The sequence below is a fragment of the Salmo salar genome, chromosome ssa02 (assembly GCF_905237065.1).
Source record: "Salmo salar chromosome ssa02, Ssal_v3.1, whole genome shotgun sequence".
Lineage (NCBI taxonomy): Eukaryota > Metazoa > Chordata > Actinopteri > Salmoniformes > Salmonidae > Salmo > Salmo salar.
The window spans coordinates 18,251,032-18,268,227 of record NC_059443.1 but is presented as its reverse complement, the minus strand read 5'-3'; the positions used below and the strand labels follow the sequence as shown (position 1 = coordinate 18,268,227).

Below are 17,196 nucleotides of genomic sequence, written 5' to 3'. Positions count from 1 at the left end.
TCAAGGACAGAACTACATACATTTTTTAAGGAACACATAGCCTACATATCAATGCATACACACAAACTATCTAGGTCAAATAGAGGAGAGGCGTTGTGCTGCGAGGTGTTGCTTTATCTGTTTTTTGAAACCCAGGTTTGCTGTTTATTTTAGCAATATGAGATGGAAGGAAGTTCCATGCAATAAGGGCTCTATATAATACTGTACATTTTCTTGAATTTGTTCTGGATTTGGGGACTATGAAAAGACCCTTGGTGGCATGTCTGGTGGGATAAGTGTGTGTGTGTCAGAGCTGTGTGTAAGTTAACTATGCAAATAATTTGGGATTTTCAACACATTAATGTTTCTTATAAAAAGAAGAAGTGATGCAGTCAGTCTCTCCTCAACTCTTAGCCAAGAGAGACTGGCACGCATAGTATTTATATAAGCCCTCTGATTACAATGAAGAGCAAAACGTGCCACTCTGTTCTGGGCCAGCTGCAGCTTAACTAGGTCTTTCCTTGCAGCACTGGATCATCCGACTGGACAATAATCAAGATTAGACAAAACTAGAGCCTGCAGAACTTGCTTTTTGGAGTGTGGTGTCAAAAAAGCAGAGCATCTCTTTATTACGGCCAGATCTCTCTCCATCTTTACAACCATTGAATCTACACTGCTCAAAAAAATGAAGGGAACACTAAAATAACACATCCTAGATCTGAATGAATGAAATAATCTTATTAAATACTTTTTTCTTTACATAGTTGAATGCGCTGACAACAAAATCACACAAAAATAATCAATGGAAATCCAATTTATCAACCCATGGAGGTCTGGATTTGGAGTCACACTCAAAATTTAAGTGGAAAACCACACTACAGGCTGATCCAACTTTGATGTAATGTCCTTAAAACAAGTCAAATTGAGGCTCAGTAGTGTGTGTGGCCTCCACGTGCCTGTATGTCCTCCCTACAACGCCTGGGCATGCTCCTGATGAGGTGGCGAATGGTCTCCTGAGGGATCTCCTCCCAGACCTGGACTAAAGCATCCGCCAACTCCTGGACAGTCTGTGGTGCAATGTGGCATTGGTGGATGGAGCGAGACATGATGTCCCAGATGTGCTCAATTGGATTCAGGTCTGGGGAACGGGCGGGCCAGTCCATAGCATCAATGCCTTCCTCTTGCAGGAACTGCTGACACACTCCAGCCACATGAGGTCTAGCATTGTCTTGCATTAGGAGGAACCCAGGGCCAACCGCACCAACATATGGTCTCACAAGGGGTCTGAGGATCTCATCTCGGTACCTAATGGCAGTCAGGCTACCTCTGGCGAGCACATGGAGGGCTGTGCGGCCCCCCAAAGAAATGCCACCCCACACCATGACTGACCCACCGCCAAACCGGTCATGCTGGAGGATGTTGCGGGCAGCAGAACGTTCTCCACGGCGTCTCCAGACTCTGTCACATGTGCTCAGTGTGAACCTGCTTTCATCTGTGAAGAGCACTGGGCGCCAGTGGCGAATTTGCCAATCTTGGTGTTCTCTGGCAAATGCCAAACGTCCTGCACAGTGTTGGGCTGTAAGCACAACCCCCACCTGTGGACGTCGGGCCCTCATACCACCCTCATTGAGTCTGTTTCTGACCGTTTGAGCAGAAACACACACATTTGTGGCCTGCTGGAGGTCATTTTGCAGGGCTCTGGCAGTGCTCCTCCTGCTCCTCCTTGCACAAAGGCGGAGGTAGCGGTCCTGCTGCTGGGTTGTTGCCCTCTTACGGCCTCCTCCACGTCTCCTGATGTACTGGCCTGTCTCCTGGTAGCGCCTCCATGCTCTGGACACTACGCTGACAGACACAGCAAACCGTCTTGCTACAGCTCGCATTGATGTGCCATCCTGGATGAGCTGCACTACCTGAACCACTTGTGTGGGTTGTAGACTCCGTCTCATGCTACCACTAGAGTGAAAGCACCGCCAGCATTCAAAAGTGACCAAAACATCAGCCAGGAAGCATAGGAACTGAGAAGTGGTCTGTAGTCACCACCTGCAGAACCACTCCTTTATTGGGGGTGTCTTGCAAACTGCCTATAATTTCCACCTGTTGTCTATTCCATTTGCACAACAGCATGTGAAATGTATTGTCAATCAGTGTTGCTTCCTAAGTGGACAGTTTGATTTCACAGAAGTGTGATTGACTTGGAGTTACATTGTGTTGTTTAAGTGTTCCCTTTATTTTTTTGAGCAGTGTATGTTTTGACCATGACAGATTACAATCTTAAGGTAACACCAAATAATTTAGTCTCCTCAACTTGTTCAGCAGCCACACCATTCATTACCAGATTCAGCTGAGGTCTAGCACTTAAGGAATGATTTGCACCAAATACAATGCTCTTAGTTTTAGAGATGTTCAGGACCAGTTAATTACTGGCCACCCATTCCAAAACAGACTGCAACTCTTTGTTAAGGGTTTCAGTGACTTTATTAGCAGTGATTGCTGATGCGTATATGGTTGAATCATCAGCATACATGGACACACATGCTTTGTTTAATGCCAGTGGCAGGTCATTTGTAAAAATAGAAAAGAGTAGACGGCCTAGAGAGCTGCCCTGCGGTACACCACACTTTACATGTTTGACATTAGAGATGCTTCCATTAAAGAAAACCCTTTGAGTTCTATTAGCTAGATAGCTCTGAATCCATGATGTAGCAGAGGTTGAAAATACATAGCATTTAAGTTTTTTCAACAACAGGTTATGGTCAATAATATCAAAGGCTGCACTGAAATCTAACAGTAAAGCTCCCATAATCTTATTATCAATTTATTTCAACCAATCATCAGTCATTTGTGTCAGTGCAGTACATGTTGAGTGCCCTTCTCTATAAGCATGCTGAAAGTCTGTTGTTCATTTGTTTACAGAGAAATAGCATTGTATTTGGTCAAACACAATTTTTTCCAACAGTTTGCTAAGAGCTGGCAGCAAGCTTATAGGTCTGCGGTTAGAACCAGTAAAGGCCGATTCACCACTCTTCGGTAGCGGAATTACTTTGGTTTCCCTCCAGGCCTGAGGACAAAAACTTTCCTCTAGGCTCAGATAAAAAATATGACAGATAGGAGTGGCTATAGAGTCAGCCACCATCCTCCATAGCTTTCCATCTAAATTGTCAATGCCAGGAGGTTTGTCATTATTGAGCGTTAACAATCATTTTTCCACCTCTCCCACACTAACTTTACAAAATTCAAACTTCCATTGCTTTTCTTTCATTATTTGTTTTTTTTATGCATGAATAAAATTGCTCACTGTTTGTCGTAGGCATTTACTGTCTAAGTTTGCCCACTTTGCCAATTAAATAATCATTAAAATAATTGGCAACATCAAATGGTTTTGTGATGAATAAGCCATCTGATTTGATGAAAGATGGAGTTGAATTTGTCTTTCTGCCCATAATTTAATTTAAAGTACTCCAAAGATTTTTTCCATCAGTCTTTATATCATTGATCTTGGCTTCAAAATAAAGTTTCTTCTTCTTTTTGTTGAGTTTAGTCACATAATTTCTCAATTTGCAGTAAGTAAGCCAGTCAGATCTACAGCCAGACTTATTAGCCACTCCTTTTGCCCCATCTCTTTCAACCATACAGTTTTTCAATTCCTCATCAATCCATAGAGCCTTAACAGTTCTAACAGGCAGTTTCTTAACAGGTGCATGTTTATCAATAATTGGAAGAAGCAATTTCATAAATTCATCAAGTCCAGCGTCTGGATGCTCCTCATTAATCACATCAGACCAACAAATATTTTTAACATCATCCACATAAGAGTCACAGCAAAATCTTTTGAATGATCTCTTATACACTATTTTAGGCCCAGCTGTTGGAACTGGGGCTTTCCTGAATATAGCTACTATATTGTGATCACTGCATCCAATGGGTACGGATACAGCTTTAGAACAAATTTCTACAGTATTAGTAAAAATGTGATTGATACATGTGGATAATCTTACTCCTGTAGTGTTTGTAAACACCCTGGTAGGTTGATTAATAACCTGAACCAGATTACAGGCACTGGTTACAGTAAGAAACTTCCTCTTGAGCGGACAGCTTGATGAAAACCAGTCAATATTTAGGTCCCCAAGAAAGTAGACCCATCTGTTTACATCACATACACTGTCAAGCATTTCACACATATTATTTAGATACTGACTGTTAGCACTTGGTGGCCTATAGCAACACCCCAAAAGAAAAGGCTTTAGATGTGCCAAGTGAACCTGCAACCACAACACTTCAATAACACTTGACATAAGATCTTCTCTAAGCATTACAGGGATATGGCTCTGAATATATTCAGCAACACCTCCCCCATAAGCATTTCTGTCTCTTCTATAAATGTTATATCCTTGTATTGCTACTGATGTATCATCAAATGAATTATCTAAGTGAGTCTCAGAAATGGCTAATATATGAATGTTATCTGATGTTAGCATGTTATTGATTTCATGAACCTTATTTCTAAGGTTATTTCTATATTAATATGGGCTGTTTTCAGCCCTTTCCTGTTTAGCTTATCAGAGATAGACATAATATTGAAAAGAGCAGACAAAGCAAGAGAAACAAAATATACATTCAGCAGTCCATTAATCAATTGGTGTGTGTGTGCTGCGGGGTTGAGGCTACGAACCCATAGGCTTGGCTCTCTCATCCCTTCCAGGCTTCTGGGAGTCTGTTGTAGCGGATGTACTCAATGTCCCTACGCGCTCTGGCAGCGTTCATGGCTGGGATCAGTTCTTGTCTCTTCTGGCGCTCAGCTTCAGGATATTCCTCGTTGAGGAAGATATACGTTCCTCTCAAGTTCTTGGCTCTTTCCAGAACAGCTATCTTGTCTTTGAACCTCAGGAACTTGACCACTATCGGCCTGGGCCTATCACCTGGGCCAGTGGTGGGTTTTCCAATCCTGAGGTGCGCTCCACCTCAATCTTCCTGTGGTCCAACTTCAATTTCTCAGAGATCATTTCCCTCACTTTGTCCTCAGACTCCATCCAGGTCTCATGTGGAGATTCTGCAATTCCATCCACATCCATGTTGTTTCACCTTGATTGTCCCTCGAGATAATCTAATTTATCTGTCATTGTTATCATGGATTCACACACAGAACTGATGTCCTCTCTCAATGACTTATAGATTGCTGTCATCTTGCCGTTCTCCCGTTTCAACTCGTTGAGCTGACCCTGGGAGAAGTGCAAACTGTTCTTCAGGTCCTGTACCTCTGGTCAGGTCATCAATTATTTTATTAGTAGAATCAGTAGTATTTGGACAAAACACTTGAAACTATTTTCTTGTTGTTGTAACAACTGCTTATAGGTCTCTTTTTGTTAGTTTAAAAGATCCTTCACATGTGATAGAGAGACACCACTGGCACTGTCCTCAACGGTACTCCCGCCGGCTTTGGTCTTTGTCATGGTAGCTAGCAATGTATGTTAGGCTGTTACTTCTCGCAGTGCCAGACAGGGCAGGTCATGGGGAAAATTGAAAACAACAAACAGCAGGGATCTAGACAGCCACAAATCCAGGACAATCCACGGTCCCAGCCACAATGGCTAACCGCATCGCGGGCTGCCATCAATAACACCTCGCTTCTTTGATGTCCAGCTAGCTAGCAGCTAAGCTTGCTGCGATGCCAAATAGCTCCTCAGACCCGTCCTTGGTCGACAGGATCATTGGAAAGATACAAGCAGTCCCAGCAACTGATGCCATCTGCGTCGCGGTATCAAACATAAGAAGCTAGGTAGCTACCAAGAACTTTCCAATATACTTTTAAACAACAAACTTTCCAAACAAACAAACCGAGCTCTTCCTCGTTCCGTGTACAACAGGTGATATGATCCTTTACTTGCCTCTCAAAGCACTTCATGATGACAGAAGTGAGTGCTACGAGGAGATAGTAATTTAATTCAGTTACCTTTGCTTTCTTGGGTACAGGAACAATTGTGGCACTGTGTTATCCTCAAAGCAGGTGAAGAAGGTGTTTAGCTTGTCCGGGAGCAAAGCGTCGGTGTCTGCAATGTGGCTGGTTATCCCTTTGTAATCCGTGATTGTCTGGAGTCCCTACCAAATACATCTTGTGTCTGAGCCGTTGAATTGCGACTCCATTTTGTCTCTGTACTGACATTTTGCCTGTTTGATTGCCTTACGGATGGCATAACTGCACTGTTTGCATACGAAGTTGAATTTTCACTATGCTTTTAACCATCTAAAATCACAACCAAATTCATTTGGAAATCTTTTTGGTTTAGTTGTCACCTAAATGTGTTATTATTGTGTTTTCAACCATTTAAAAGCACAGCAAAGTTCAAATGGGAATACAATGTCAGATATTTTGTTTATTTCTACAACAATTGAATGTGTTATCACTGTGTCTAATCTAATAGCACAACCAAATGACCTGGATTACAGTTGAGATTACATTAAAGTACATGGTGCAAGTTATCAATGCCATTCGAGATTCTGCTCAGATTATTATAGCAATTGTGAAGATCTCCACACTCTGGTGATCTTTGCGTGCTCTTGAACATGCATGCTTTCTATGATTACATAAGAAGACATTTATTGTTACTGTAAACTCAAAATGTGGACATGGATATGTGTTACTCAATACTGAAGTTGAATAAATACTGTTACATTGCAGTTATATACATTAGTTTGTAAGAAAGCCTTAACTTTAGGCTATTTACTGTATTACAAAAGTAATATTGAATTGTGTATGGTTGACAATGCAACCAAATAATAACATTTAAAGGACATGTACAGTGCATTTGGAAAGTATTCAGACCCCTTCCCTTTTCCACATTTTGTTACGTTACAGGCTTATTCTAAAATAAATTAAAACATTTCCTCATCAATTCCCCATAATTAAAAAGCGAAACTGTTTTTTATAAATTTTAGCTAATTTATTAAACATAAAAAACAGGTACCTTATATGCATAAGCTTTCAGACATTTTTCAATGAGACTGGAAATTGAGCTCAGGTGCATACTGTTTCCATTTATCATCCTTGAACTGTTTTTACAATTTGATTGGATAAATTCAATTGATTATACATGATTTGGAAAGGCACACACCTGTCTATATAAGGTCCCACAGTTGATAGTGTATGTCGGAGGAAAAACCAAGCCATAAGGTCGAAGGAATTGTCCGTAGAGCTCCGAGATAGGATTGTCGAGGCACAGATCTGGGTAAGGGTACCAAAAAATGTATTCAGCATTGAATGTTCCCAAGAACACGGAGGCCTCCATCACTCTTAAATGGAAGAAGTTAGGAACCACCAATACTCTTCCAAGAGCTGGCTGCCCTGCCAAACTGAGAAATCGGGGGAGAAGGGCCTTGTTCAGGGAGGTGACCAAGAACCTGATGGTCACTCTGACAGAGATCCAGAGTTCCACTGCGTAGATGGGAGAACCATCCAGAAGGACAACCATCTCTGCAGCACTCCACCAATCAGGCCCTTATGGTAGAGTGGCCAGACGGAAGCCACTCCTCAGTAAAAGGCACATGACAGCCCGTTTGGAGTTTGCCAAAAGGCAACTAAAAGACTCTGACCATAAGAAAGAAGATTCTCTAGTCTGATGATACCAAGATTGAACTATTTGGCCTGAATACAAAGCGTCACTTCTGGAGGAAACTTGGCACCATCCCTACGGTGAAGCATGGTGGTGGCAGCATCATGCTGTGGGGATGTCTTTCACCGGCAGGGACTGGGAGACTAGTCAGGATTGAGGGTAAGATGAGCAAAGTACAGAGAGATCCTTGATGAAAACCTGCTCCAGAAAGCTCAGGACCTCAGACTGAGGCTAAGGTTCATCTTCCAACAGGACAACGACCCTAAGCACACAGCCAAGACAACGCAGGAGTGGCTTCAGGACAAGTCTCTGAATGTTCTTGAGTGGCCCAGTCAGAGCCCGGACTTAAACCCGATCGAACATCCATCCTGACAGAGCTTGAGAGGATCTGCAGAGAATAATGGCAGAAACTTCCAAAATACAGGTGTGCCAACCTTGTAGTGTCATACCCAAGAAGACTCAAGGCTATAATCGCTGCCAAAGGTTCTTCAACAAACTACTGAGTAAAGGGTTTGAATACTTAAGTAAATGTGATATTTCAGTTTTGTATTTTAATACATTTGCAAATATTTCTAAAACCCTGTTTTTGCTTTGTCATTACAGGGTATTGTGTGTAGTAGATTGATGAAAAAACAACAACAATTTAATCAGTTTTAGAACAAGGCTGTAACATAACAAAATGTGGAAAAGTCAAGGGGTCTGAATACTTTCCGAATGAACTGTATCTACTGCTTGGATAGTTCCATCTGTGCCACTGAGTCGGGCTTCAATTCCAGTGTGTCTTCAAGTTAATAATTGATGTTTTGGATTCAGGTCTCCATTTCAACCAAATCATTTTAAGTTTTTTCAAACTTTAAATGCGTTTTAAATACAGTTTGATTTGATTTAGTCCTATTCTTTAACTTGGATTGTTCGTTAACATGGAGATGTGAATCCAACATATTTATTATTAACTTGTAGACTCCATTTGAAAACAACCAAAGCTTGAAACCCTAGGCCTATATGTATTATCTATTTTTAGTAGAATCCTGGGCTGAATTTAATCATTTAAAAGCTGTTCAATTTAATAGCTGTTGACTACTTCCCAATTCTATATAAGCAAATAATGTTATTGATATATGATTGATAAAGTATGGTTACATTTAATTTGCTCTCTTAAATCTACCCTTTGGAATGACTTACATACCATCAGAGAATCTATTTAGTGGAGATTTCCCAACAATCATGTTCAAGATAGCACATTGGTAATAGTCAGTGACAAACTCAGCAGGGCTTGGTTAGAACCCTGAATGGGTACCCAAAGTGATAGCTGTAGATAATTAAACTCTCCATCCAGGACGTGCTGCCCATCCTAGTGTATTTTCTTATAGTTGTCACGCCCTGATCTGTTTAACCTGTCCTTGTGCATGTCTCCACCCCCCTCCAGGTTTCTCCCATCTTCCCAATCATCCCCTGTGTATTTATACCTGTGTTCTCTGTCTGTTTGTTGCCAGTTCGTCTTGTTTGTTCAAGTTTACCAGCATTTTGTTCCATCAGCGCCTATCTTTTCCCAGCCCCTCTTTTCTCCTGGTTTTGACCCTTGCCTGTCCTGACTCAGAGCCCGCCTGCCTGACCTCCCTGCCTGTCCCTGAGCCTGCCTGCTGACCTTTACCTCTGCCCCACTCTGGATTATCGACCCCTGCCTGCCTTGACCTGCCTTTGCCTTCCCTGTTGCTACAATAAACATTGTTACTTTGACAGTCTGCATCTGGGTCTTACCTTGGTTCTGATAATAGTGGCTATTACATTGAAGATCTGATGTTGTTTCCAAGTAATACATTCGACATATTTATATATGATTTGTCTGTTGAAATTTGGTTAACATGATGTTGTAATCCTGTGGTTGAAATTTCACCCTCAAGACAGTGTACGTCAATGACTTTTTGCAAAGCCAATGTATTTTCCACTTAGATTCCACATCACAATACAGTGAAGGAAAAAGGTATCTGATCCCCTGCTGATTTTGTACGTTTGTCCACTGACAAAGAAATGATCAGTCTATAATTTTAATGGTAGGTTTTTTGAACCGTGAGAGACAGAATAACAACAAAAAAATCCAGAAAAATGCATGTCAAAAATGTTATAAATATATTTGCATTTTAATGAGGGAAATAAGTATTTGACCCCTCTGCAAAACATGACTTAGTACTTGGTGGCAAAACCCTTGTTGGCAATCACAGAGGTCAGACGTTTCTTGTAGTTGGCCAACAGGTTTGCACACATCTCAGGAGGGATTTTGTCCCACTCTTCTTTGCAGATCTTCTCCAAGTCATTAAGGTTTCGAGGCTGACGTTTGGCAACTCGAACCTTCAGCTCCCTCCACAGATTTTCTATGGGATTAAGGTCTGGAGACTGGCTAGGCCACTCCAGGACCTTAATGTGCTTCTTCTTGAGCCACTCCTTTGTTGCCTTGGCAGTGTGTTTTGGGTCATTGTCATGCTGGAATACCCATCCACGACCCATTTTCAATGCCCTGGCTGAGGGAAGGAGGTTCTCACCCAAGATTTGACGGTACATGGCCCCGTCCATCGTCCCTTTGATGCGGTGAAGTTGTCCTGTCCCCTTAGCAGAAAAACACCCCCAAAGCATAATGTTTCCACCTCCATGTTTGACGGTGGGGATGGTGTTCTTGGGGTCATAGGCAGCATTCCTCCTCCTCCAAACACGGCGAGTTGAGTTGATGCCAAAGAGCTCCATTTTGGTCTCATCTAACCACAACACTTTCACCCAGTTGTCCTCTGAATCATTCAGATGTTCATTGACAAACTTCAGACGGGCATGTATATGTGCTTTCTTGAGCAGGGGGACCTTGCGGGCGCTGCAGGATTTCAGTCCTTCACGGCATAGTGTGTTACCAATTGTTTTCTTGATGACTATGGTCCCAGCTGCCTTGAGATCATTGACAAGATCCTCCCGTGTAGTTCTGGGCTGATTCCTCACCGTTTTCATGATCATTGCAACTCCACGAGGTGAGATCTTGCATGGAGCCCCAGGCCGAGGGAGATTGACAGTTCTTTTGTGTTTCTTCCATTTGCGAATAATCGCACCAACTGTTGTCACTTTCTCACCAAGCTGCTTGGCGATGGTCTTGTAGCCCATTCCAGCTTTGTGTAGGTCTACAATCTTGTCCCTGACAACCTTGGAGAGCTCTTTGGTCTTGGCCATGGTGGAGAGTTTGGAATGTGATTGATTGATTGCTTTTGTGGACAGGTGTCTTTTATACAAGTAACAAACTGAGATTAGGAGCACTCCCTTTAAGAGTGTGCTCCTAATCTCAGCTCGTTACCTGTATAAAAGATACCTGGGAGCCAGAAATCTTTCTGGTTGAGTGGGGGTCAAATACTTATTTCCCTCATTAAAATGCAAAGCAATTTATAACATTTTTGACATGCGTTTTTCTGGATTCTTTTGTTGTTATTCTGTCTCTCACTGTTCAAATAAACCTACCATTAAAATTATAGACTGATAATTTTTTTGTCAATGGGCAGACGTACAAAGTCAGCAGGGGATCAAATACTTTTTTCCCTCACTGTAGGTTGACAAATTACGTTGAAACAACGTTGATTTAACCAGTTTGTGCTCAGTGGGAATTTATAGTAGTTTTAGCAAAGGATCTAGAAAGGCTTTGCGCTAAGGTTTACTATGTAGTTGTGTCAATACTGAACTAAGAAGTGACTGGCACAGTCTATTCTGTCTTACACTTACGGGACAAATTACAGGCCAAATACAACAGACAGACACACGTCAAACAAATGTGACAAACAGAGATACAGAGTGGGAAAGCCACTGTTTATTCACAACAGTAAGACTTATTTATAAAATTACTTATTTGACGTGTAGAAAAGCAAAATGACACATAGAAAAGCATCCATCTCTGCTTCTCCTTGTCCTGTCCTCCTTCACTTCTTAGCGGCAGCCTTCATGATGTGGAGCTGGTAGATCTGTTCACAGGCGATGGAGAGGTCCACCACCAGAGAGACAAACTCCTCGAAGCTCACCTTCCCATCACCATTCTGGTCCAGATTCTTCATGATCGTGTCTATGGCGGCTGGGTCCTTCTGGGACTGAGAGATGGAGGAGATGAAGAGAATGAGTAAGAGAGAGAGCAAGAGAGAAAGAGAGAGAGAGATGGGAGGGGACATAAGATTGACTTTGGATACTCTTTATTCTAATAAAGTGTGAGAGAGAAATCAGAATGAGAGGGAAAGAGCGTGAGATGAGAAAGACAGAGAAAGTGTTGAGGGACAGTGAGATAAAAACAGAGGGATAGAAAAGAGAGAGAGAGAGAGAGAAAGAGAGAGAGGGAGAGGGATATCTATGCTACCTTCAGGAAGCTTCCCAGTTCTGTCTGCATGAGTTCTTTCAGCTCCTTTTTGCTCAGTGTGTTATAGTCACCGTCCTTGTCGGCATAGCGATGGAACACCGTGATCAGGGACTGCATGGATCTCTCCAACTGAGACGGCATGGCTGCAGAGAGAAGGATACACTGAGGAGTGGAGAGAGGGAGGGGGAGATGGGAGGGGAGAGAGAGAGAAAGAAGGGGGAGATGGGAGGGGACAGAGGGAGGAGGGGGTGTAAATTACAGTGGTAGATTAAGATTAAGATTAATATTGAGTCGTACTAAACTGGTTCTGACACACGCCGGATGTGGCAGGGCTTGCAAACCATTACAGGCTACAAAGGGAAGCACGGTGACACGAGCCAACCAGACGAGCTAAACTACTTCTATGCTCGCTTCGAGGCAAATAACCCTGAAACATGCATGAGAGCACCAGATGTTCCGGACGACTGTGTGATCACGATCTCCGTATCCGATGAGTAAGACCTTTAAACAGGTCAACATTCACAAGGCCGCCGGGCCAGATGGATTACCAGCACGTGCACTGAGAGCATGTGCTGACCAACTAGCAAGTGTCTTCACTGACATTTTCAACCTCTCCCTGTCCGAGTCTGTAATAACAACATGTTTTAAACAGACCACCATAGTCCTTGTGCCCAAGAACATTAAGGTAACCTGTCTAAATGACTACCGACCCGTAGCACTCACGTCTGTAGCCATGAAAGTGCTTTGAAAGCCTGGTTATGGCTCACATCAACAACATCATCCCAGAAACCCTAGACCCACTCCAATTTGCATACCACCCTAACAGATCCACAGATGATGCAATCCCAATTGCACTCCACACTGCCCTTTCCCACCTAGACAAAAGGAACACCTATGTGAGAATACTATTCATTGACTACAGCTCAGCGTTCAACACCATAGCGAGCTCATAGCTCATCAATAAGCTAAGGACTCTGGGACTAAACACCTCCCTCTGCAATTGGATCCTGGACTTCCTGATGGGCCGCCCACAGGTGGTAACGGTAGGTAACAACACATCTGCCACGCTGATCCTCAACACAGGGGCCCCATCAGGGGTGTGTGCTCAGTCCCCTCCTGTACTCCCTGTTCACTCGTGACTGCATGGCCAGGTACGACTACAACACCATCATTACGTTTTCCGATGACACAACAGTAGTAGTCCTGATCACCGACAACAACGAGACAGCTTATAGGGAGGAGGTCAGAGACCTGGCCGTGTGGTGCCAGGACAACAACCTCTCCTTCAACGTGATCAAGACAAATGAGATGATTGTTGACTACAGGAAAAAGAGGACCGAGCATGCCCCCATTCCAATCGAAGGGGCTGCAGTGGAGCAGGTTGAGTGCTTCAAGTTCCTTGGTGTCCACATCACCAACAAACTAACATGGTCCAAGTACTCCAAGACAGTCGTGAAGAGGGCTTGACAAAACCTATTCCCCCTCAGGAGACTGAAAAGATTTGGCATGGGTCCTCAGATCCTCAAAAGTCACTTTAATAACTCTACCTACATGTACATATTATTTGACTAACCGGTGCCTCAGCACATTGACTCTGTACCGGTACCCCCCTGTATATAGTCTCACTATTGTTATTTTACTGCTGCTCTTTAATTACTTGTTACTTTTATTTCTTATTCTCATTTTTTTAAACTGCATTGTTGTTTAGGGGCTCGTGAGTAACCATTTCACTGTAAGATCTACCTACACCTGTTGTATTCGGCGCATGTGACAAAAATGTTATTTTATTTGATACATGCTCAGTACAGTGAGTGTCTTGATGGTGTCACACCCTGATCTGTTTCACCTGTCTTTGTGATTGTCTCCACCCCCCTCCAGGTGTCGCCCATCTTCCCCGTTAACCCCTGTCTATTTATACCTGCGTTTTCTGTCTGTCTGTGCCAGTTTGTCTTGCTTGTTCAAGTCAACCAGCGTTATGTGTCTCAGCGCCTGGTTTTTCCAGTCTCCCTTTTTCTCGCCCTCCCGGTTTTGACCCTTGCCTGTCCTGACTCCGAGCCAGCCTGCCTGACCACTCTGCTTGTCCCTGAGCCTGCCTGTCGATCTGTACCTCTGCCCCCCTCAGGATTACCGATCTCTGCCTTACCCTGACCTTGAGCCTGCCTGCCGTCCGATACCTTTGCCCCACCTCTGGTTTTCTGACCCCTGCCTGCCTTGACCTGTTTTTTTGCCTGCCCCTGTTTGCAACATCAAACTATTGTTTATTCGACGTGGTCTGCACCTGGGTCTTCCCTTCATACCTGATAGATGGCACTAATATGCTGACTAATAGCAAACTATTCCTTTGAAGCAAACTAATTAACAATGCACATTTAGGGAGGATGGGAGTTGGCTTTCTTTGTCTCTGAAAGCACAGTCTGTTACTTAGTGACATTTAAGCTGTCATCTTCCACTCCTTTACACATTCCCTCTACCTCCGACTCCTCCTTTTTCTTTTGGTGCCTCCCCATTTCTTTGGGAACATCCAACATCTCTAGCTGGGTAGATTGTCCTTTAACCAGGTTTGGCCCGGGGTAGGCCGTCATTGTAAATAAGAATTTGTTCTTAACTGACTTGTCTAGTTAAATAAAGGTTAAATAACCTCTGTCATAGCTTGACCATGTGACACATCCTTATAACTGTCAAAGTGTGGGGATTTGGGGATGGAGAGAGGTGTGACAGGAGAGGAAAGGGTTTTGCATCAGTTCAGTGTAAAGAAATCAGGCTGATGATAATTGGTGAGTAATAATGCCTATAAAATGACCGGCTGAGAAAAACGTTTGTAAGTCTAATAGAGTTCAAAATCAAAAACATTGCTTCAATGTTCAAAGTCTTCCTATAGATAGACTACATTATGTCTTAATCAGTAAATAGTATGGCCCGTCATCCTGCATAACAAACCATAGAATAACTGATTTTTGAATCAAATCAAGCGAAGACTAATGAACATTATAGCCTACAAGTTTTCTGGACGAGACAGATCAGTAGCTAGTCACACTTGGAAACAGTTATTACAGTTGTGTGAGACCTGTTTATTACACTAGATAACCTACTCCATTAAACCAAAGACCCTAATAGTAATAGTAGAATAAGTGAAAAATGGTTACTTACCGAACAGAGGAGAGACACTAACAGAACAGGGTGGGGAAGTAGCGTACTGCTGAAAATATACCAATGATACTGAATCTACTGCACAAGAGCTGTGAGAAAGATTTTATAAAGACAGAGAATTTATAGAGAACATAACGCCTGCCTAATTGTGAGTGTGTGTAGCCTATAGTGGAGGAGTGTGTGTGTGTGGGAGGGAGGGATGGAGAGAGAAGAGAGAGGAGGTTAGAGTTTAGGCTTGATGTCTTTGACTCCTCTCATCTTTGAATTCAACATGATAAAATAGACATTGATCACCTGGAATGTTTTCATATCGCATTAACACACTGAGAACTCACTGATCTCATTCACACTAATCTATACCAATGATGCTGAATCTATACCAATGATGCTGAATCTATACCAATGAGGCTCAATATATACCAATGATGCTGAATATTTACCAATGATGCTGAATATTTACCAATGACGCTGAATATATACCAATGGTGCTAAATCTATACCAATGATGCTGAATCTAAACCAGCGATGCTGAATATATACAAATGATGCTGAACACAGACGGAGAGAGGGGTGACAAGAGTACACACTAGTAGGTTTGGAAGAATAGTTCTATGGATGAAGAGGATGAGATGAAGTTTCTTGAATTAAATGCCATTTTGTCACATATACTCCCTCTCTGGCGTTCGAGGTCGCCAGTCTGCTCATCACTACGCACACCTGTCACCATGGTTAGGTGCACCAACGCCTCATCAGACTCACCTGACTCCATCACCTCCCTGATTACCTGCCCTATATCTGTCCCTCCCATTGGCTCTTCCCCAGGCGTTATGGTTTCTGTTTCAGTGTTTCATGTCTGTACGCTACTTGTGTTTCTTGTTTTGTTCCTTGTGTTATTTATTATTAAAGTCACTCCCTGTACTTGCTTCCCGACGTTACACTCTGCCTCAACACACAGTGGCCTACCACTCCCTGTGTGTTATGGAACAGTCAAGCAGATCAGTATCGACTATATTCTATTACAGTCAGCTTGGCATCACCATACAGAGAACAGAGAGAGAGATGAGAGCATAACTCTCTCATGCAGGTTGAAACATGCAGAAAAACTGGAAAAGTCACATAGGCCACTCCGAACTCAACTCCTAATGTTGGCCTAGCATTGGCTTTGAGACGGTCATGAATGCGTGCATTTAACTGGCACAAACAGATACAGATAAAAAGCAACACAATCGCATAACCTCTCTGGGCCAACATCCGGTGAAATTGCAGAGCGCCAAATAGAAAATACAGAAATAGTCATAATTGTCACAGTATCCACAGAAAATGGTGCCCCTCCTCGGCCGGGCGGCGCTCGGCGGTCGTCGTCGCCGGTCTACTAGCTGCCACCGAACTATGTTCTGTGTTTGTTGTGTTTTGTCTAAGTCCGCACCTGTTTCCTTTTCTGTAATTAGTAGGGGGGGTATTTAGTTTGTTCCTTTTGGTTTGTGTTTTGTGCGGGATTGTTTATTCGTCAGCGGGCAGGTCTGTGAACGTTCTGTGTTTTTGCACATTTTTCCCCAGCGGATTCTCGCTAGAGGAATGTTATATTTGCCGGGCTGCGCCCCGTGCGTATCTTTGTTTTCTCTGGGTTTACTGTGTTCCCGTGTGGTCTCTGGGCACACCCTATGCCCTTTTGTTATGCCAGTGGTTTTTTCGGTGTAATAAATATACCGTTCTACGGTACTACTGGACTACGTCTCCTGCGTTTGACTCTGCCTTTTCCTCCTGCCTTACGGAATCGTGACAATAATAAACATTCATAAAAAATACAAGTGTTATACATCGGCTTAAAGATGAACTTCTTGTTAATCCAGCCGCTTTGTCAGATTTCAAAAAGGCTTTACGGTGAAAGCATACCATGCGATTATCTGAGGACAGCGCCCCGCTTACAAAAGCATACAAACATTTTACAACCAACTAAAGGAATTACAAAAGTCAGAAATAGCAATAAAATGTATCACTTACCTTTGAAGATCTTCATATGGTTGCAGTCACAAGAGTCCCAGCTACACAATAAATGTTTGTTTTGTTCGATAAAGTCCCTCTTTATATCCCAAAAACTCTGTT

At 42.9% G+C, this 17,196-nt stretch overlaps 2 protein-coding genes across 3 annotated transcripts in view; both read right to left on the bottom strand.

Annotated features, from left to right (window-relative positions):
- LOC100136538 (protein S100-A1) overlaps positions 1–15,142 on the bottom strand; it is a 27,749-nt gene extending 12,607 nt beyond the window's left edge. Inside the window, exon 1 of the mRNA XM_045698890.1 lies at positions 15,094–15,142. The gene's annotated coding sequence lies outside the window, so the exon portion shown is untranslated. The remainder of the gene's footprint in view (positions 1–15,093) is intronic.
- On the bottom strand, positions 11,393–17,196 carry LOC106575162 (protein S100-A1-like). Of its 2 annotated transcripts, none has more exons than XM_045698893.1 (3): positions 17,095–17,196; positions 11,947–12,108; positions 11,393–11,686 (listed from the first exon to the last, which is right to left on the bottom strand). In XM_045698893.1, the coding sequence occupies exons 2-3, from the start codon at positions 12,085–12,087 to the stop codon at positions 11,522–11,524; spliced, it is 306 nt and encodes a 101-aa protein (XP_045554849.1). In that variant the 5' UTR covers positions 12,088–12,108; positions 17,095–17,196; the 3' UTR covers positions 11,393–11,521. The 2 variants fall into 2 exon arrangements, with proteins under 2 accessions (XP_045554849.1, XP_014006883.1); XM_014151408.2 differs by lacking the exon at positions 17,095–17,196 and adding an exon at positions 15,094–15,231.

What these genes read in the sequence shown, in the direction of transcription:
- LOC106575162 (XM_045698893.1), bottom strand. Translation starts at nt 12,087, where the DNA reads ATGCCGTCTCAGTTGGAGAGATCCATGCAGTCCCTGATCACGGTGTTC. An exon ending in AACTGGGAAGCTTCCTGAAG is followed by an intron (nt 11,687 to 11,946) that starts GTAGCATAGATA and finishes TCCATCTCTCAG; the next exon opens with TCCCAGAAGGACCCAGCCGC.